Source organism: Myotis yumanensis, unplaced genomic scaffold (genome assembly GCF_028538775.1).
Source record: "Myotis yumanensis isolate MYYU_CA2020_CCGP unplaced genomic scaffold, mMyoYum1.0.hap1 SCAF_19, whole genome shotgun sequence".
In the NCBI taxonomy this organism is placed as follows: Eukaryota; Metazoa; Chordata; class Mammalia; order Chiroptera; family Vespertilionidae; genus Myotis; species Myotis yumanensis.
The window spans coordinates 9603489-9624908 of record NW_027223770.1 but is presented as its reverse complement, the minus strand read 5'-3'; the positions used below and the strand labels follow the sequence as shown (position 1 = coordinate 9624908).

The window sequence follows — 21420 nt, the reverse complement described above, 5'->3', positions numbered from 1 at the left end:
GAAGATTGAGATCATAAAAAGCATCTTCTCAGACCACGATGGCATAATGTTAGAAATAAACTACAATAAAAACAACCCAAAATACTCAAACACTTGGAAGCTGAATAGCATGTTATTAAATATTGATTGGGTTACCGATGACATCAAAGAAGAAATTAAAAACATCCTGGACACTAATGACAATGAAAACACAACAATCCAAAACCTCTGGGACACAATGAAAGCAGTCCTGAGAGGGAAGTTTATAGCTCTACAGGCCTATCTCAAAAAACAAGAAAAAATGGTAGTTAATCATCTAACTCTACAACTCAAAGAATTAGAAAGAGAGCAACAAGAAAACCCCAGAGTGAGCAGAAGGAAGGAGATAATAAAGATTAGAGCAGAAATCAATGACATAGAGACCAAAAAAACAATACAGAAAATCAATGAAACCAAGAGCTGGTTCTTTGAAAGGATAAACAAGATTGACAAACCCCTCGCCAGGCTCACCAAGAAGCAAAGAGAAAGGTCCCAAATAAACCAAATCAGAAATGATAGAGGCGAAATAACAACAGACCCCACAGAAATACAAAGGATTGTTAAACAATACTACGGGCAACTCTACTCCAACAAACTAGACAACCTGGAGGAAATGGACAAATTCCTAGAAAAATACAACATTCCAAAACTCAATCAGGAAGAATCTAAAAACCTCAATAGGCCAATAACTATGGAAGAAATTGAAGCAGTCATCAGAAAGCTTCCAGCAAACAAAAGCCCAGGGCCAGACGGCTTCACAGGGGAGTTCTACCAAACATTCAAGGAAGAACTAAAACCTACCCTCCTCAGACTACTACAAAAAATTCAAGAGGAAGGAACACTTCCAAGCTCATTCTATGAAGCCAGCATCACCCTAATACCAAAACCAGGTAAAGACATCACAATGAAAGAGAATTACAGGCCAATATCCCTCATGAACATAGATGCCAAAATCCTCAACAAAATCTTAGCAAATCGGATCCAGCAGTACATCAGAAGGATCATACACCATGACCAAGTAGGATTTATCCCAGAGATGCAAGGATGGTACAACATCCGTAAATCAATAAATGTGATACATCACATAAACAAATTGAAAGAAAAAAAACCACATGGTCATATCAATTGATGCAGAAAAAGCATTCGACAAAATCCAACACCCATTTTTGATAAAAACTCTCAGAAAGGTGGGAATAGAAGGATCATACCTCAACATAATAAAAGCCATATATGACAGGCCCACAGCCAACATCATACTCAATGGACAAAAACTAACACCATTTCCCCTAAGAACAGGAACAAGACAGGGATGCCCACTCTCACCACTCCTGTTCAACATAGTACTGGAAGTATTAGCCATTGCAATTAGGCAAGAAGAAGAAATAAAAGGCATCCAAATTGGAAAAGAGGAAGTAAAACTGTCCTTATTTGCAGATGACATGATATTATACATACAAAACCCTAGAGACTCCATCAAAAAGCTACTAGACTTAATACATGAATTTGGCAATGTAGCAGGATACAAAATTAACCCCAAGAAATCTGAGGCATTTCTATACACCAATAGTGAACTTTCAGAAAGAGAGATTAGAAAAACAATCCCATTTACCATCGCACCAAAAAAATTAAGATACCTAGGAATAAACTTAACTAAAGAGGTTAAAGACCTCTACTCAGAAAACTACAGGACGTTGAAAAAAGAGATAGAGGAAGACATAAACAGATGGAAGAACATACCATGTTCTTGGATTGGTAGAATCAACATCATTAAAATGTCCATACTACCCAAAGCAATCTATAAATTCAACGCACTTCCCATTAAAATACCAATGGCCTTCTTCAAAGATCTAGAACGAACTCTCCAAAAATTCATCTGGAATAAAAAAAGACCCCGAATAGCTGCAGCGATCCTGAGAAAGAACAAAGTAGGTGGGATCTCAATGCCAGACATCAAACTGTATTACAAAGCCACTGTTCTCAAAACTGCCTGGTACCGGCACAAGAACAGGCATATAGACCAGTGGAATAGAATAGAGAGTCCAGAAATTAGCCCGAACCAATATGCTCAATTAATTTTTGACAAAGGAGGCAAGAACATACAATGGAGCCAAGATAGTCTCTTCAATAAATGGTGTTGGGAAAATTGGACAGATATATGCAAGAAAATGAAACTAGACCACCAACTTACACCATACACAAGAATAAACTCAAAATGGATAAAGGACTTAAATGTACGACAGGAAACCATAAAAATTCTAGAAGAATACAAAGGCAACAAAATCTCAGACTTATGCCAAAACAATTTCTTCACTGATACAGCTCCTAGGGCAGTTGAAACTAAAGAGAAACTGAACAAATGGGACTACATCAAAATAAAAAGCTTCTGCACAGCAAAAGAAACCATCAACAAAACAACAAGAAAACCCACCTCTTGGGAAAACATATTTGCCAACGTCATATCTGATAAGGGCTTAATCTCCAAAATTTATAGGGAACTCATACAACTTAACAAAAAGAAGATAAACAATCCAATCAAAAAATGGGCAAAGGATCTAAATAGACACCTTTCAAAAGAGGACATTCAGAAAGCCAAGAGACATATGAAAACATGCTCAAAGTCACTAATCATCCGAGAGATGCAAATCAAAACAACAATGAGGTACCATCTCACACCTGTCAGAATGGCCATCATCAACAAATCAACAAACGACAAGTGCTGGAGAGGATGTGGAGAAAAAGGAACACTTGTGCACTGCTGGTGGGAATGCAGACTGGTGCAGCCACTATGGAAGGCAGTATGGAGGTTCCTCAAAAAATTGGAAATGGAACTCCCATTTGACCCTGTGATCCCACTCCTAGGAATATATCCCAAGAAACCAGAAACACCAATCAGAAAGGATATATGCACCCAGATGTTCATAGCAGCACAATTCACCATAGCTAAGATCTGGAAACAGCCTAAGTGCCCATCAGTAGATGAATGGATTAGAAAACTGTGGTACATCTACACGATGGAATACTATGCTGCTGTTAAAAAGAAGGAACTCCTACCATTTGCAACATCATGGATGGAACTGGAGAGCATTATGCTAAGTGAAACAAGCCAGTCAATGAAGGAAAAATACCACATGATCTCACTCATTCATGGATAATAAAGACCATTACAAACTTTTGAACAATAATAGATACAGAGGCAGAGCTGCCTCAAACTGATTGTCAAACTGCAGTGGGAAGGCCAGAGAGAGTTGGGGGGCAGGAGGGAGGGGAGTAAGAGTTCAACCGAAGGACTTGTATGCATGCATATAAGCATAACTAATGGACATAAGACACTGGGGGGTAAGGGAGGGTAGGGGTTTGTCAAGGGCGGGGGGGAAAAAAGGACACTTATGTAATACCCTTTGTAATACTTTAAGCGAAAAATAAAAAAAAATTAAAAAAAAAAAAAGAAAATAAGCATTTCCTCATATCAGTATGTCTAACAGGAAGAATCTCTGTGCTCATTACACATCATGGCCACTTTGGACTCTGGGCTCTTTATCATAGTCTTGTTTCCACTGAATGACCTTGCTCTTCCATATGCCCATTTAGTTCAGCTCTCACAGCTCCAGTGAGGATCTTGAAATTGATCCAACACAGCATCCTCTACTCTACTAAATGAAGCATGAGTTCTCTTTGAGGATACTCATGAAGAAAATCTATGGGGAAACTAGTCTGAAACAGACCATCAAACAGTTGTTTTCTACAGAACAGGGATATGTAAGCATTGTTGCGTTGAGTGAGATTTCTAATTGGTATGGTGAGAGTGAGAAATATGTTTGTTCATTCATGGAACATGTTCTCAGAATACCAAATTCTGGAGGTACTCATGCATTAGTGGATAAATGGAAAGAAATCTTGTAGGAGATAAAAGGAATAAACTCTGAAACCACAACATTTCTTCCAGTAATGCATTCTGTCACCTAATAATCATGAGCTGGGTGGTAGTGCAGACAATTGACAGGAAAAATAGAAATGAAAAAAAAGACAGAATATCAGTGCCAGGGAACAGGAGAAAAGGCTCTCCCGGGAGCCCTCCAGAGTCCACTTATCCACTCAAAGCCATCCTTTACAGTTCTGAGATAAATAGGTTATCCTAGAACTAAAGCAAATCACATAAATATGCCAAACAAAGCAAAGGCTACCAATGAATCCTTTGCTTTTAAAAATTACAATGGATCCCAGCTTTCAGGTAATTTATGTGTCTTGATTTAACAAAAGCTCACAGACAAGAATTTCTTTATAGGAAAACTAAAACAGTTGCAACAAAATGATATCAGTATATCAACTCCTCCGACTACTGAGAGTCTACACTAAAGTATTCAAATTTTATATAATAAGGCACCTAAAAAAGAACCTGTGGTTTATTCATAAATTTTTCCAGAACAGATATAATTTTTATTGCTTTCTCTTGTCATGTTAGATGTTTTTATAAGCACTGTAAATATATTAAAATGTTTTACAAAACAATTCAGGACTGAGAGAAAACAAGAGTCACTTTCTCTCTTAAGTACTGTGAGAGCCCTTTTCTTCTCCTTGGATGTTAAGTGCATGAGTGCTGTGTATGCTTTGAGTTTTGTGTTTTTCCAGCCTAACAGATCCAAACGGGAAGAATTTCCCAGGAGCAAAAAAGTAACCCTTTTTAAAAGAAGAAAGCCACCTTTCTTCAGAGTGATACGGCGTTCATAAAATCCCAGGTGTTACTTTCTGGCTGACTGGCCTTCCACATGGAACTTCACTTCCTGGGCCTGAGTTTTCTTTTCAATAAGATGGCTGCACAAAGGATGCTCTCATAGAGTGGATGAGAGATTAAATTAGATAGCATGTGTACAGTCTGTAGTGCAGTACTGGGTATATAGTGGCTGTTCAAATAAATTCTGAGATCTAAAGTCAAATGCCATGAATAGTGTAAGATTATGTTATTAATCATATTTTGTTTGGAAATGATAAAATTAATCCACAATCAAGTCACAATACTGAATTTCCTTTATACCTATAGCATTCTGACTTACCATTTGGTCATTTGTAAACACATTCTATTTCTTCTACTAAATTGTAAATCTCAGGGGGAAAGGAGCAAGATTTGGTTAACATGGCAATCACTGCCTTGGGCCCAGTTATGGGTAAGACTGGTAGGCATTTCATTGTTTTCCTCAGAGCCCCACTCAAGACCACCATGACTTTAAAAGCATTCATGCTTTTTGGAAACTAAATTAAGGATTCTAACTTTCTCCCTTTCTAACCATATCCTCAATCCTTATGTGTAAATGATTCAGGATAGCTCTTGCACAGACATCTAGTAAACTGAGGGACTGATACATATTGCCACTCCTCATTCATTCATTCACTCATCCATCCACCCATCCATTCATTCCACCACCACTGCGTCTGTACCTATGAATTGTTCTAGTTCTGTGGAAATAGTAGTAAACAGGACAAAATCTCTCTGATCCAGTGAAAATTTAAAAAACTACAAACCTTCCCTGAGTAGGTTTGGAATAATGGGAGCTAAGACAGATTGAGGGATCACTCCAATCACTATGTAAATAAGGAACAGGTAGGAGCAGGGCAATGGGCAACTACAGAAAGAGAGACCTCCTAGAGTGTGTCAAGCTGTGTTCTGAAAGCTTGTGGGAGAGTGGGTGAAGTGCTGGTGGTGAGACAGGGTTGATCTGGGGATATTATGAGGTTGAGCTAAAAGCATTTGCTGATCGAACAGATGTAAAGTGTGAGAGAAAGGTAGTAAAGAAGGATGCCTCTCCAGTAGCTGTGCCCTGAGCAACTGCATGAATACACTTGCTATTTACTGAGATGGGGATGCATGTGGAAAGAGCAGGGGTTGAACATGTTCAGTTTGAGATGCCTGTTAAACACCCAAGTTGGCTCTTCAGCTATGCAGCATGATGATTGTGTCTGGAATTAGGGGAGAAGTCAGCTAGAGATGTATATTTGAGAGTTGTCAGCTTATACATGACATTCCAAGCCAGAATGGGGTGAGGACTTAGCTTCATGGCATTCCATGTGTAGATGTGGATGGGATGAGAAGCATTCAGGAAAGAAGTGGGACTCAGAGTGGCCAGTGTGGTTGGAGTACCATCAAGAGAGTGTTGTCCTGAAAACCAAGAGAATAAAGTGTTTCTAGAAGAGTTATACACTACAAATCCAGTCTGTCCACAGATTCTCTTGACTCTGCCTTCCAAATATATCCAGAAAATGATCTCTCTGTTCACCACTACCAATTCTCCAATGCAGTGCAAGTCACCATCAACTCCATGGTAGACAACTGCAGAATTCTTTAAAGGGTCTCTCTGCTTCCTCACTGGCTCCCACAATGACCTCTTTTGAACGCAGCAGGCAGAGTATCATTTTAAAAGGTAAGTCAGAACAGATCCATTATCTGTTCAATGTTGCTGGTAGGTCCATAAGGGGAGGAGTGAGTACTGATCATTTGATTTTACAGTAGAGTTATTCATTGAACCTGGAATGGAGCTGGTTAGATGGACGGTAGGGATGAAAGCTTATTCTAGTGGAGTCAAAATATAAAGGATGAGTCAAAACACATTTCTAAAGATGTTCAACCTCATGAATATTCAGAGGAATGAAGATTATATAGCCACAAGGGTATATCACACTATGCAACCACAGGATGGGCTATATAAGATTGAAAATCCCAAGTATTACTGTGGAACAGTGGCACTCTTATAATGCAAACTGGTATGCCACTTTGAAATAGCACTTTTTATTTCCTAGTCCAATTGAAGTTGCAAGTACCTTATCACTAAGCAATTTTACTCTTAGGCTGTGGTGGGGAACCTTTTTTTTGCCAAGGGCCATTTGGATATTTATAACATCATGCACGGGTGATACTGAAGCATAGTAACCTCCACCTTGTATAAAGACTGCTGTTTGAAATTCTCTGCTATTGTTAGATAATTCCTTGTCCTATAAACTCTGTCATTGTAAACTCTGTTATTTTTAGATAGTCCCTTATTCTGTAAAATAACTGTTTTAGTTTGAATAATAGAAAAGATAAACTTAACTGTCTGACCTTGCAAGCTAGCCATATAACATAAGGGGCTGATACACTGATACTAATAAAATTCTCAAGCCAGGTGTTTATTGGATAGGAAATGTACTCAAGGTTACAAGTTATCTGCAAAAGTAATATACACAAAGACCTGAAAAGATATAAAAAGAGAATGCTTCTTCCTTTGTTTGCTCAGAACTTGACAGAGATAGTTTTCTCTGAGCCCACATATAATAAAGACTCCTAATTAATTGGCTTGTTAAGGTGTTTTGTATCTAGTTCGCTGATTTACGATACAACAATACAATATTATCAACTTCAAAACTAGCCTGCTGGGATGAAACCAAGATGGTGTCATAGGTAAACACCGGAAATTGCTGCCTCCAACAACAAATTCAAAAATACAACTAAAAGACAAAACGGACATCATCCAAAACCACAGGAAGGCTGGCTGAGTGGAAATTCTACAACTAGGAGGAAAGAGAAAAGCACACTGAGACTCAGAGGATGTGCAGAAGTGCAGAGGTACGGAGGCGCACGCGGCAAGGGCTGGCAACTGAAGACGTGGCAGTCTTTTTGAATCGGGAGGGAGTCACAAGCCCCTGACTGCTCTGAACTCCAGTTCCGGTTGAGTCTCTGGGGACCTAGACTCATATGGGGAGAAACTGGACTGTCTGGAAGCGGGCAGAACTCGGAATTCGAGGGCGGCTTTCTCTCAAAGGTGCTTGCAGCGATTACCGGGACACTGAGACTCGGGGCCCCTTAGGACAGGGCTGAGGATCAGCCATAGCTGCTTGCTCTGCCCTGTTGATTCCCTGAGACCCTGCCCCACCCAGGCTGTGGCAGAGGCTTTTGCATATGAATGCCCTGGCCCTTTGCAATCTGAAAATTACCTAACAAACTGCAGCTGGGCCAGACAGACCCAAAACTTCCAAGAGAAGGCCCAAGGCCCCACAGCAGCTTGCATTGCTTCACAGCTGGGCCTCATTTGAGCACCTCCAAACCCAAAAAAAGGAAGGGGAATCTGCAGATCTCCTCGTAGTTCCTGCTGGTTAGCCTCAGGCAGAGGCTAAATTAGCACCTCCTTAGATCCAAGAGCCAGTGTACCCAGTGGTCAGAGTGGGACCATCCAATTACAACTCCTCAGATCCATAAGGGACACACTCAGGGGGCAGACTCAGTGAGCACCAAAGCTCCACTAAAGCAAGTCTGGCCTCATAAGGGTGGTTTCAGCACAGAAGTTCTCCCACTGTAGATACAGCTAATTCTGTCAGCCAATTGGCTTGGAGGTCAATTCCTTGCAGTGATACCTACAACGATCAAGGCTTAACTACAACAAAACTGTGCACAAAGCCCACAAAGGGGTGCACCAAGAGTGTCCACCTCAGGTAATTGGGGAGGCTGAGCCACTGGGCCCTGTAGGACACCTAGCACACAAAGCCACTCTACCAACACAGGGAAGCATAAAAAATGCGGAGACAAAGAAACAGGTCACAAATGACAGAAACGGAGGAAAGAAAACTACTGGATATAGAGTTCAAAACCACACTTTTAAGGTTTTTCAAGAATTTTCTAGAAACTGCCGATAACTTAATGAGACCCTCAAGAGTGGAAGCGCTGCGGCTGAAGTTTAGGGGCCTGCTGGGAACAGGACTTCTATAAGGACCAATATGTCTGGAAGGCTGTGGTCCAAGGCCATTTTTGCTGGCTATAAGCGGGGTCTCCGGAACCAGAGGGAGCACACGGCGCTTCTTAAAATTGAAGGTGTTTATGCTCGAGATGAAACAGAATTCTATCTAGGCAAGAGATGTGTTTATGTGTACAAAGCAAAGAACAACACGGTGACTCCTGGTGGCAAACCAAACAAAACCAGAGTAATCTGGGGAAAGGTAACTCGTGCTCATGGAAACAGTGGAATGGTTCATGCTAAATTCCGAAGCAACTTTCCTGCTAAGGCTATTTGACACAGAATCCGTGTAATGCTGTACCCCTCAAGGATTTAAACACTGAAAATAAATAAAATGGATTTGTAAAAAAAAAAAAAAATGAGACCCTCAAGAAATCTAATGAGACCCTCGACGTTGTGATAAAGGACCAACTAGAAATTAAGCATACACTGACTGAAATAAAGAATATTATAAAGACTCCCAACAGCAGACTAGAGGATCGCAAGAATCAAGTCAAAGATCTGAAATACGAAGAAGCAAAAAACACCCAACCGGAAAAGCAAAATGAAAAAAGAATCCAAAAATACGAAGATAGTGTAAGGAGCCTCTGGGACAGCTTCAAGCGTACCAACATCCGAATTATAGGGGTGCCAGAAGAAGAGAGAGAGCAAGGTATTGAAAACCTATTTGAAGAAATAATGACAGAAAACTTCCCCTACCTGGTGAAAGAAATAGACTTACAAGTCCAGGAAGCGCAGAGAACCCCAAACAAAAGGAATCCAAAGAGGACCACACCAAGACACATCATAATTAAAATGCCAAGAGCAAAAGGAACACTCATGCGCTGCTGGTGGGAATGCAGACTGGTGCAGCCACTATGGAAGACAGTATCAAGTTTCCTCAAAAAACTAAAAATGGAACTCCCATTTGACCCCGTGATCCCACTTCTAGGAATATATCCCAAGAAAACAGAAACACCAATCAGAAAGGATATATATACCCCTATGTTCATAGTAGCACAATTCACCATAGCTAAGATTTGGAAACAGCCTAAGTGCCCATCAGTAGATGAATGGATTAGAAAACTGTGGTACATCTACATGATGGAATACTATGCTGCTGTAAAAAAGAAGAAATTCTTACCATTTGCAACAGCATGGATGGAACTGGAGAGCATTATGCTAAGTGAAACAAGCCAGTCAATGAAGGAAAAATACCACATGATCTCACTCATTTATGTATAAGAAAGACCATTATAAACTTATGAACAAAAATAGATACAGAGGCAGAGCAGCCTCAAACAAACTATCAAACTATAGTGGGAAGGCCAGGGAGGGTTGGGGGGCAGGAGGGGAGGGTATGAGATCAACCGAAGGACTTATATGCATGCATATAAGCATAACCAATGGACATAAGACACTGGGGGGTAGGGGAGGCCAGGGGATTGTCAAGGGCGGGGAAAAAAGGAGACATATGTAATACTCTTTGTAATACTTTAAGCAATAAAACAATTTTTTTTAAAATCAATAAAATATATTTAAAAAAAGAAGAGAGCCCTGTGTTCACACATAATGGATGTTAAATTGGATAAATCCGCACAAAGAAACACAAGTGTAGAGCAATGAAAAGGAATGAACTATAGCAGCACACAAAACCAGTAAGTAAATTTAAGTACTAGGTGGAATAAAGAGGTCATATGTAAACACTACGTTCATATGCATTCAGAGGAAGGTGATAGATCCTCCCTTCCCCCAACTGGTGGGCAGAGTTAAAGCAAACATGACATAGCCTGCAGCCCAGAAATACCTGAGTGCCTAACCATGTGCCTTTTAAGGACTATACATTAAGCCACCAATCAGCACCTGACAAATACTCTAAGCCCTTGTTCCTAACTACCTGGGTGCTTAACCATGTAACTTATATGGACTATACATTGAACCACCAATCAGCACCTGCCAAATACCCTAAGCCTTGTTCCTAAGTACCTGAGTGCCTAACTATGTACCTTGTATGGACCATACATTAAGCCACTCTCCCCTTTCGAGATAGCCCGGCAGGTCTTTCTCCTAATAAAGCCTGTAATCCTGGTTTCTGGCTCCTGACTGGTCTTTCAGAAGGTAAGACATAAAATGAAATAACATCTTCCAAAACTGCCTGCTCCATAGAAGCAAATTCAGTCAATATTAACTTTTGGGGAAGTATGGATATTAATCAAATCATAGAACCATCAAGCTTGTTCATTTAAAAACTAAACAAAAACAACAAAACAGTTGAATTATGGTAAGGGCAGCAAACTATATGAAGTTTTTACTGCCCTATTCCTCAGGTCCTCCTATCCTTGAAAAACCCCATCATCACTATGAGAGTCAACCAGCGATATTTTCTGTCAAAGAAAGGAGCTTGCAGCCATCTTATGTCCCGCCATTTTGGTATGACCTTCAGATTCTTTCCGGGGGCCACCATATTAGGTTCTGCGATCTTGATATGACCTTCAGGCTCCCAGGGGGGCTACAACCATACCTTCCCCTTCCTCTGAATTAATTAGCCAATCGCGAAATAATGGGAATTCGAGCTCTAAACCCTGACCAATCAGGTTAGAGGTCATAGTGAGGGGCAGGGCAGACCCCATGTCAGGAAATAAAACCCAAAGGGACTTCCTGTTCAGTTTGCTTTTGGCCATGATTTCCAGTTGGCAGGAGCACCCTTCTGCGCAGAACTAAATTTGCTTTGCCAATCCAGTTTCCAGTGTTTGTCTCATTCCTGGGACATTGTTGAGAGAATTTCTAACAATCATAACTATAGTAGCTGTGCAGGCAGCCTAGTTGCCTGTGGAATGGCACAAAATTTTGGAGCTCCCACCAAAGCCCTATGGCCATAGAGTTGCTATTAATTTACATGTCTGGCAGTTCCCTAGAAAAATCCTCATTCACTGGGCTTGGCTTGCTAGAAAACTATAGTAAAAAACAACAGGCACAAGTTTCCAGCATTGGATTTAAAACAGAAATTTTAGGGGACTATAGGCAGGCTTAGAAAAATTTTAAAATTGGGGTCCATGGAAAAACACAGGGCTACAGATTGGGAGAAGGTACCTTGTATGGACCATACATTAAGCCACCAATCAGTGTGCGCTAAGTACCCGAAGCCCCCATTCCTTCCCATTTCTCCCCTCAAAAGGAGTGCTCACCTCTGCACGGGTTGCTGCTCTCCCCTTTCGAGACAGCCCCCATTTTTTCTCAACAAGGAAGCCAGGTGCAGTTACATTTCCATAAGACAAGGAAGCAGCAATAGGTACATCTCCATAACACAAGGAAGCCAGGTGCAGGGAGCAGTAACAATTGCATTAACATAAGACAAGGGAGCTGGAAGTAGCCAAATACATCTATATTTACAAAATAAAGAAGAAGAAAGAAAGCCAAAAAGAAAAGAACAATGGGGAGGAGGGCATCACATGTCCTATGTGGTGTCTGACCTTTGAGTTCAGGAGTTATTATAGTAACCAGTCTAAAGGAATAGTGACCAATCAGAGGGGATATCAAGGCACCAGGATCTGCAGCCTTTATAAGCCATAGGGAAAAAGAACTCAGTGGGACACTTTTCCCCCTCCCCACGTGGGAGATCACTCTGTGGGACTCTTTCTCTCTCCCCTGATGGGAGTCTGTACTTGTTCTGAAAGGGCGAGGGCTAGGCCCTCCATCTTGCCCCAGGGTAAGGGTTACACCCTCCATCTTACCCTGGATCCTCCATTTTTGGGCAGCCATGTGCTCGGCAAGGCTTCTTCCCGGAAGCCCAAGCCTCTGCTAGCCACACCCAGGACTTCTTTAAACTAACCAATGACAATCAAGGGAAGTGCGCACCATAGATATGACCACATCCTGTGTAACAAGACACCGACTTGCGCCTGGCCAATCGGCAGGGCCCACAGTCCTTTCTCCTCCCCTTACTCCAACCCCCCTATAAAACCCCTCTCCACACAGAGTTCTCTCTCTCTGCCACTTGCTGCTGCATCAGTAAGGAGGGTAGGGGAGCCAAGCCCAGGCTTGAATAAAGACTTTTATGCTTTTGCATCGGACACGGCTGGCTCCCTGGTGTGGTTTCTTGGGGAACCTGAAATCTGGGCATAACAATTCTTCAATAAATCTCCACCTTTGCTATACCACTCTCTGTCTGTGGATTCATTCTTCGACTCTGGTGGACAAAGAATCCGATTCCAGTCCAAAAATTTCGTTTCAGATTTGGCAAAGATTTCTCACATATGACACCAAAGGCACAAGCAACAAAAGACAAAATAGACAACATGGAGTCCATGAAAAAAAAATCGTGCATCAAAAACCACTATGAACAGAGTGAAAATGAAATGGGGGCAGAAATAGAATGTTGGGGAACCAGCTAGTATTGTAAGAAATATTAATCATGCTCTGTTAACCATGATTGTTTTATTCTGATTAAAGAAGGACTTCTACCCTGGCTGGAGCTGACATGGCGTTTCAGCCCTTTCTCCCTATTTGGAGCTCCCTATTGAAGCATGGTGGCAACCATGCTTGGGTGGAAATTGCTATTTAATATTTTAACCCTGCTGACTTGTCTTCTGTTATTATTTTGAAGTATAGTAGCAATCATCTCAGGTAGAAACTATAGTTTAACCCTGATGTTTGGCTTCTGTACTTATTTGCTTTGTTTAACAATAGAAAGGTTATTTTGATTTTCTGAATTATATAAATTGTCCCATTCGATTAAATACCCTATTGATTGTAATGTGAATATCCCATTGGTTGTGGTCATACTGGTCTTAGAAAGCACATTTTCCTTTACCTGGGAAGACCAGCACAATTATCCTAAGGTCAGAGGGCAACAGGTAATGTGTCCCTGTTGACTCAGTGATCCAAGACCCAAACACTGTAATTTAGATAACATGCTTAAGTAAACTGCTTCTGCTTCTGTAAACTGCTTTTTTGCAAACCAGGTTCCTCATTCCAGACCCCAGGGCTCTAGATAATGTGTTTCTGTCAATTCAGTGATCTGGAGACCCAAAACTATAATTTAGCTAACATGCTGCTTCTGCTTCTGTAAACTTTTTTTGCAAACCAGGTTTCTCATTCCAAACCCTGATATGTAATCAATACCTTTGTGATTTTTGCCTATATAAATCTGGTGTTGGGGCTAGGTAATTACTACGAGATTTGAGAGAGCAAAATGCCCCCTCGTATTCCCAGATTTGCAATAAATGTGACTCCTTAATTCGACTTCTTGAGGCATCCTTGTGTGATTCGTGGGGTACATTACAACACTATTATCATGGAAAGATTAGCAAAGATTTGTTACAGAAACCAGAATAGCCAGCCCTTTGAAGATCCCCAGCCCTTTTTGCATACCTGCTGGCCTTTGCAAACCTCCAGCCTGCTTACCTGTTAACTTCCCATCTGGCATTCCCTTGGGCTATTTCCCCATGTAACTCCACAGCCCTTGCATGTCACTAAGCCCTTTGAAGACCCCTAGTCCTTTTCCATATCTGTAAACTGCCCTTTTGCCTATTTTCCTTTGTATTGTTTTGCTATATAAGTAGCTGAGAGCAGATTTCTGTGGACAACCTGCTGCTCTCCCATCTGCCGGCAATATTGGAATGAATACTCATAGATGATCAACCCTTTCTCTGCTTATTTGGCTCTAGTAGTGACAGGCAGCACTGACCCATTGTTTGTCTGGTTACAAAAAGTTAACACAACAAATGAGAGAAGATATTTGAAAATCACATAGCAAGAAAGAGATTTAATGTCCAGAATATACAGAGAACTTCTAAGCCTCAACAACAACAAAACCAACAACCTGATTCAGAAAATGGGCAAAAGACTCAAATGAACATTTTTCAAGAAAGATACACAAATGGCCTACAAGCACAGGAAAAGATACTCAACATCACTAATCTTTGGAAAATGCAAATGAAATCTACAATGAAATACCACTTCACACCCTATAAAAAACAAAAGCCTAGTGAAATGGGAATTTTAGGGGGATATAGGCAGGTTTAGGGAATTTTTTAAATTAAGGGGGTTCATGAAAAAAACATAGGACTACAGAGTTGCAAAAAATTACATTTCCGCCGAAACTGGTTTGGCTCAGTGGATAGAGCGTCGGCCTGCAGACTGAAACGTCCCAGGTTCGATTCTGGTCAAGGGCATGTACCTGGGTTGCGGGCACATCCCCAATAGGAGATGTACAGGAGGCAGCTGATCGATGTTTCTAACTCTCTATCTCTCTCCCTTCCTCTCTGTAAAAAATCAATAAAATATATTTTTTTAAAAATTACATTTCCATAAGATAAGGAGCGGGGAGCCAGCAGAAGTTACATTTCCATAAGACAAGAAACATGGGGAGGCAGCAGTTACATTTCCATAAGACAAGGGAGAGGCAGCAATTTCATTTTTGTAAGACAAGGGAACTGGGAGTAGCCAAAGGTCTATATCTACAAAATAAAGAAGAAGGGAGAAAGCCCAGAGGGAATGGGAGAACAATGAGGGAGGAGGGCCTCACATGTGAGGTTTGACCTTTGAGCTCAGAAGGTGTTATAGTCACCAAATCAGAAGGGAATATTGACCAATCAGAGGGGATATCAGGACACAGGGACTTGCAGCCTTTCTAAACCATGGAAGGAGGAACTCCATGGGACTCTTTCCCCCTCCCCACATGGGATTCTGTGCTATGAGATTTTTTCCTCTTCCCCACATGGGAGCCTGTACTTGTTCTTCAATAAGTTTCCACCTTTGCTATACCATCTTCCATCCTTGGATTCATTCTTCGACTCCAAGGGACAAAGAGCCTAGGAACCATCCTGCTCAATTGAGTGTCTATTGACAAATGAATGGATAAGCAACGTATGGTATATACATACAATGGCATGTGTTCACAATTTTAAAAAAATGAAATTCTGCAATAGGCTACAACATGAATGAACCTTGAGGACACTATGTGAAGTTAAATAAGCCAGTCACAGAAAGATAGGTATTGTATGATTCCACTGTATGAGGCACTCAGGTAGTCAAAATTATAGAGACAGAAAGTAGAATGGCAGCTGCTAGGGCAGTGGAGAAGGAGGCAATGGGGATTTATAGATTAATGAATACAGAGTTTGAGTTTTACAAGATGAAGAGTTTGAAGATGGCTAGCGATGATGGTAGCAGTGTTAGGTCGAAAGGGGGTCCAGGAGCTGATGCATGCCTCCACCAGGCAGATGGTGACGTAGATACTGGGCCCTTCCTAGAATCCGTAACAGGCCAGAGCACCACGTAAATGGTGATGCAGATACCGGTCCCGCCCTGGAATTCCTAACAGGTCAGCTACCAGACAGATGACAACACCTGGAAACCGTGACAACCCCCGCGGCGGGAACTCCCACAGTTTATGCTCCCCTGCCCTCACTGAACAGCTGTATAAAAAAGCACCCCCTCCCTGTTGGTGTGGATCCATGTGCCCTGTCTTTGGGGTTCGTGGGTCTCCCAGGGACGCAGAATAAAACCTCTCCTTCCTTCCTTTTATGATCAACTCTCTTTATTTCCTACGCCGCCTCCTGAGCCACCTAACTAACAAGCAGTACATCATGAATGCATTTAATACCAGTAAGTGTATACTAGTACTTAAAACAAGGACAATGGGTTGGTGAGGACCTGGGGGTCAGGGAAGGACGGGAGTGGCTGAAAGAGGTTAATAGTGGGGAAAAGGAGGACCTATGTAATACTTTCAATAATAAATATTTTTTTAAAGATCCTATTTTTTATTTATTTATTTTTTATTTTTTTTATTTTTCGCTTAAAGTATTACAAAGGGTATTACATAAGTATCCTCCCCCCCCCCCCCCTTGACAAACCCCTACCCTCCCTTACCCCACAGTGTCTTATGTCCATTAGTTATGCTTATATGCATGCATACAAGTCCTTCGGTTGATCTCTTACTCCTCTCCCTCCTGCCCCCCAACTCTCTCTGGCCTTCCCACTGCAGTTTGACAATCAGTTTGAGGCAGCTCTGCCTCTGTATCTATTATTGTTCAAAAGTTTGTAATGGTCTTTATTATCCATGAATGAGTGAGATCATGTGGTATTTTTCCTTCATTGACTGGCTTGTTTCACTTAGCATAATGCTCTCCAGTTCCATCCATGATGTTGCAAATGGTAGGAGTTCCTTCTTTTTAACAGCAGCATAGTATTCCATCGTGTAGATGTACCACAGTTTTCTAATCCATTCATCTACTGATGGGCACTTAGGCTGTTTCCAGATCTTAGCTATGGTGAATTGTGCTGCTATGAACATCTGGGTGCATATATCCTTTCTGATTGGTGTTTCTGGTTTCTTGGGATATATTCCTAGGAGTGGGATCACAGGGTCAAATGGGAGTTCCATTTCCAATTTTTTGAGGAACCTCCATACTGCCTTCCATAGTGGCTGCACCAGTCTGCATTCCCACCAGCAGTGCACAAGTGTTCCTTTTTCTCCACATCCTCTCCAGCACTTGTCGTTTGTTGATTTGTTGATGATGGCCATTCTGACAGGTGTGAGATGGTACCTCATTGTTGTTTTGATTTGCATCTCTCGGATGATTAGTGACTTTGAGCATGTTTTCATATGTCTCTTGGCTTTCTGAATGTCCTCTTTTGAAAGGTGTCTATTTAGATCCTTTGCCCATTTTTTGATTGGATTGTTTATCTTCTTTTTGTTAAGTTGTATGAGTTCCCTATAAATTTTGGAGATTAAGCCCTTATCAGATATGACGTTGGCAAATATGTTTTCCCACGAGGTGGGTTTTCTTGTTGTTTTGTTGATGGTTTCTTTTGCTGTGCAGAAGCTTTTTATTTTGATGTAGTCCCATTTGTTCAGTTTCTCTTTAGTTTCAACTGCCCTAGGAGCTGTATCAGTGAAGAAATTGTTTTGGCATATGTCTGAGATTTTGTTGCCTTTGTATTCTTCTAGAATTTTTATGGTTTCCTGTCGTACATTTAAGTCCTTTATCCATTTTGAGTTTATTCTTGTGTATGGTGTAAGTTGGTGGTCTAGTTTCATTTTCTTGCATATATCTGTCCAATTTTCCCAACACCATTTATTGAAGAGACTATCTTGGCTCCATTGTATGTTCATGCCTCCTTTGTCAAAAATTAATTGAGCATATTGGTTCGGGCTAATTTCTGGACTCTCTATTCTATTCCACTGATCTATATGTCTGTTCTTGTGCCAGTACCAGGCAGTTTTGAGAACAGTGGCTTTGTAATACAGCTTGATATCTGGCATTGAGATCCCACCTACTTTGTTCTTTCTCAGGATCGTTGCAGCTATTCGGGGTCTTTTTTTATTCCAGATGAGTTTTTGGAGAGTTCGTTCTAGATCTGTGAAGAAGGCCATTGGTATTTTAATGGGAAGTGCGTTGAATGTATAGATTGCTTTGGGTAGTATGGACATTTTAATGATGTTGATTCTACCTATCCAAGAACATGGTATGTTCTTCCATCTGTTCATGTCTTCCTCTATCTCTTTTTTCAACGTCCTGTAGTCTTCTGAGTAGAGGTCTTTAACCTCTTTAGTTAAGTTTATTCCTAGGTATCTTAATTTTTTTGGTGCGATGGTAAATGGGATTGTTTTTCTGATCTCCCTTTCTGAAAGTTCACTATTGGTGTATAGAAATGCCTCAGATTTCTTGGGGTTAATTTTGTATCCTGCTACATTGCCAAATTCATGTATTAAGTCTAGTAGCTTTTTGATGGAGTCTCTAGGGTTTTGTATGTATAATATCATGTCATCTGCAAATAAGGACAGTTTTACTTCCTCTTTTCCAATTTGGATGCCTTTTATTTCTTCTTCTTGCCTAATTGCAATGGCTAATACTTCCAGGACTATGTTGAACAGGAGTGGTGAGAGTGGGCATCCCTGTCTTGTTCCTGTTCTTAGGGGAAATGGTGTTAGTTTTTGTCCATTGAGTATGATGTTGGCTGTGGGCCTGTCATATATGGCTTTTATTATGTTGAGGTATGATCCTTCTATTCCCACCTTTCTGAGAGTTTTTATCAAAAATGGGTGTTGGATTTTGTCGAATGCTTTTTCTGCATCAATTGATATGACCATGTGGTTTTTTTCTTTCAATTTGTTTATGTGATGTATCACATTTATTGATTTACGGATGTTGTACCATCCTTGCATCTCTGGGATAAATCCTACTTGGTCATGGTGTATGATCCTTCTGATGTACTGCTGGATCCGATTTGCTAAGATTTTGTTGAGGATTTTGGCATCTATGTTCATGAGGGATATTGGCCTGTAATTCTCTTTCATTGTGATGTCTTTACCTGGTTTTGGTATTAGGGTGATGCTGGCTTCATAGAATGAGCTTGGAAGCGTTCCTTCCTCTTGAATTTTTTGTAGTAGTCTGAGGAGGGTGGGTTTTAGTTCTTCCTTGAATGTTTGGTAGAACTCCCCTGTGAAGCCGTCTGGCCCTGGGCTTTTGTTTGCTGGAAGCTTTCTGATGACTGCTTCAATTTCTTCCATAGTTATTGGCCTATTGAGGTTTTTAGATTCTTCCTGATTGAGTTTTGGAATGTTGTATTTTTCTAGGAATTTGTCCATTTCCTCCAGGTTGTCCAGTTTGTTGGAGTAGAGTTGCTCGTAGTATTGTTTAACAATCATTTGTATTTCTGTGGGGTCTGTTGTTATTTCGCCTCTATCATTTCTGATTTGGTTTATTTGGGACCTCTCTCTTTGCTTCTTGGTGAGCCTGGCTAGGGGTTTGTCAATCTTGTTTATCCTTTCAAAGAACCAGCTCTTGGTTTCATTGATTTTCTGTATTGTTTTTTTGGTCTCTATTTCATTGATTTCTGCTCTAATCTTTATTATCTCCTTCCTTCTGCTCACTCTGGGGTTTTCTTGTTGCTCTCTTTCTAATTCTTTGAGTTGTAGAGTTAGATGATTGACTACCATTTTTTCTTGTTTTTTGAGATAGGCCTGTAGAGCTATAAACTTTCCTCTCAGGACTGCTTTCATTGTGTCCCAGAGGTTTTGGATTGTTGTGTTTTCATTGTCATTAGTGTCCAGGATGTTTTTAATTTCTTCTTTGATGTCATCGGTAACCCAATCAATATTTAATAACATGCTATTCAGCTTCCAAGTGTTTGAGTATTTTGGGTTGTTTTTATTGTAGTTTATTTCTAACATTATGCCATCGTGGTCTGAGAAGAAGCTTTTTATGATTTCAATCTTCTTGAATTTGTGGAGACTTTGCTTGTGACCCAATATGTGGTCTATTTTTGAATATGTCCCATGAGCACCTGAGAGGAATGTATATTCTGCAGCTGTGGGGTGAAGTGTTCTGAAGATGTCAATTAAGTCCATCTGATCTAGTGAGTCATTTAGGATTGCTGTTTCTTTGCTGAGTTTTTGTCTAGCGGATTTATCCAGTGATGTCAGTGGTGTATTAAAGTCCCCTACTGTGATTGTATTGTTGTCGATCTCTCCCCTGATATCTTCCAGAAGTTTTCTTATGTATGTGGGTGCTCCTGCATTGGGTGCATATATGTTTACCAGGGTTATATCTTCTTGTTGTATTGATCCCTTTAGTATTATGAAGTGGCCTTCCTTATCTCTGGTTATGGCCTTCACTTTGAGATGTATTTTGTCAGATATAAGTATTGCTACCCCAGCTTTCTTTTCCTTTCCATTTGCGTGAAAGATATTTTTCCATCCCTTCACTTTCAGTCTGTGTGAGTCCCTTCCAATGAGGTGGGTCTCTTGTAGACAGCAGATGTATGGGTCATGTTTTTTTATCCATTCAGCCACTCGATGTCTTTTGGTTGGAGCATTTAGTCCATTTACATTTAAAGTTATTATTGAAAGGTATTTGTTTGAAGCCATTTCTTTTTTTGTGTGTGTGTATGTGGCTGTTTTCTTTCTGAGCTTGATATTTCTTCTGTTTAGACCAGTCCCTTTAGCATTTCTTGCATGGCTGGCTTGGTGGTGATAAACTCCCTTAGCCCTTTTTTGTCTGTGAAGCTTCTTATTTCCCCTTCAATTTTGAATGATAGCCTTGCTGGATAGAGTATTCTTGGATTCAGTCCTTTGCTTTGCATCACTTTGTAGATTTCCGTCCATTCTTTTCTGGCCTGATGTGTTTCTGTTGAGAAATCATTTGATAATCTAATGGGAGATCCCTTGTATGTTACTTTCCGTCTCTCTCTTGCAGCCTGTAAGATTCTCTCTTTATCCTGAACATTTGCCATGGTAATTATGATGTGTCTTGGTGTGGGTCTTTTCGGGTTCACCTTGTTTGGAACTCTCTGGGCTTGTGTGACTTTTTTCTTCCCCACCTCAGGGAAGTTTTCTGATATTATTTCTTCGAATAGGTTTTCTAATCCATGTTCATCTTTCTGTTGTTCTGGCACCCCTATTATTCGTATGTTGTTTCGTTTCATGTTGTCCCAAAGCTCCCTTAGGCTCTCCTCCTGTCTTTTAATTTTTTTCTCCATTTGCCGTACAGTTTGAGTGTGTTTTGCTTCCTTGTCTTCTAATTCACTAATTCGGTCCTCCGCTTCTCCCAGTCTACTGTTGATACTTTCAATGGAGTTTTTTATTGAAGCTATGTCACTCTTCATTTCTTCTTGGGACTTACTTAAGTTGTTGATTTTTTCATCTGTTTCTTCTAGCTTCTTGCAT

General features: G+C 40.7%; 1 protein-coding gene and 1 pseudogene across 5 annotated transcripts in view; one reads left to right on the top strand and one right to left on the bottom strand.

The window, feature by feature from the left end:
- TMEM116 (transmembrane protein 116) overlaps positions 1–21420 on the bottom strand; it is a 185919-nt gene that overhangs the window by 83881 nt on the left and 80618 nt on the right. Inside the window, exon 11 of one of the 5 annotated variants that reach the window (XM_070399558.1) lies at positions 6095–6166. The exons of the other annotated variants lie outside the window; for them this stretch is intronic. Coding sequence (XP_070255659.1) covers positions 6122–6166 — 45 coding nt within the window. The 3' untranslated portion in view covers positions 6095–6121. Of the gene's footprint in view, positions 1–6094; positions 6167–21420 lie in introns of those variants that run through there. 5 annotated transcript variants of the gene reach the window in all.
- On the top strand, positions 8694–9127 carry LOC138997574 (large ribosomal subunit protein eL33 pseudogene; annotated as a pseudogene).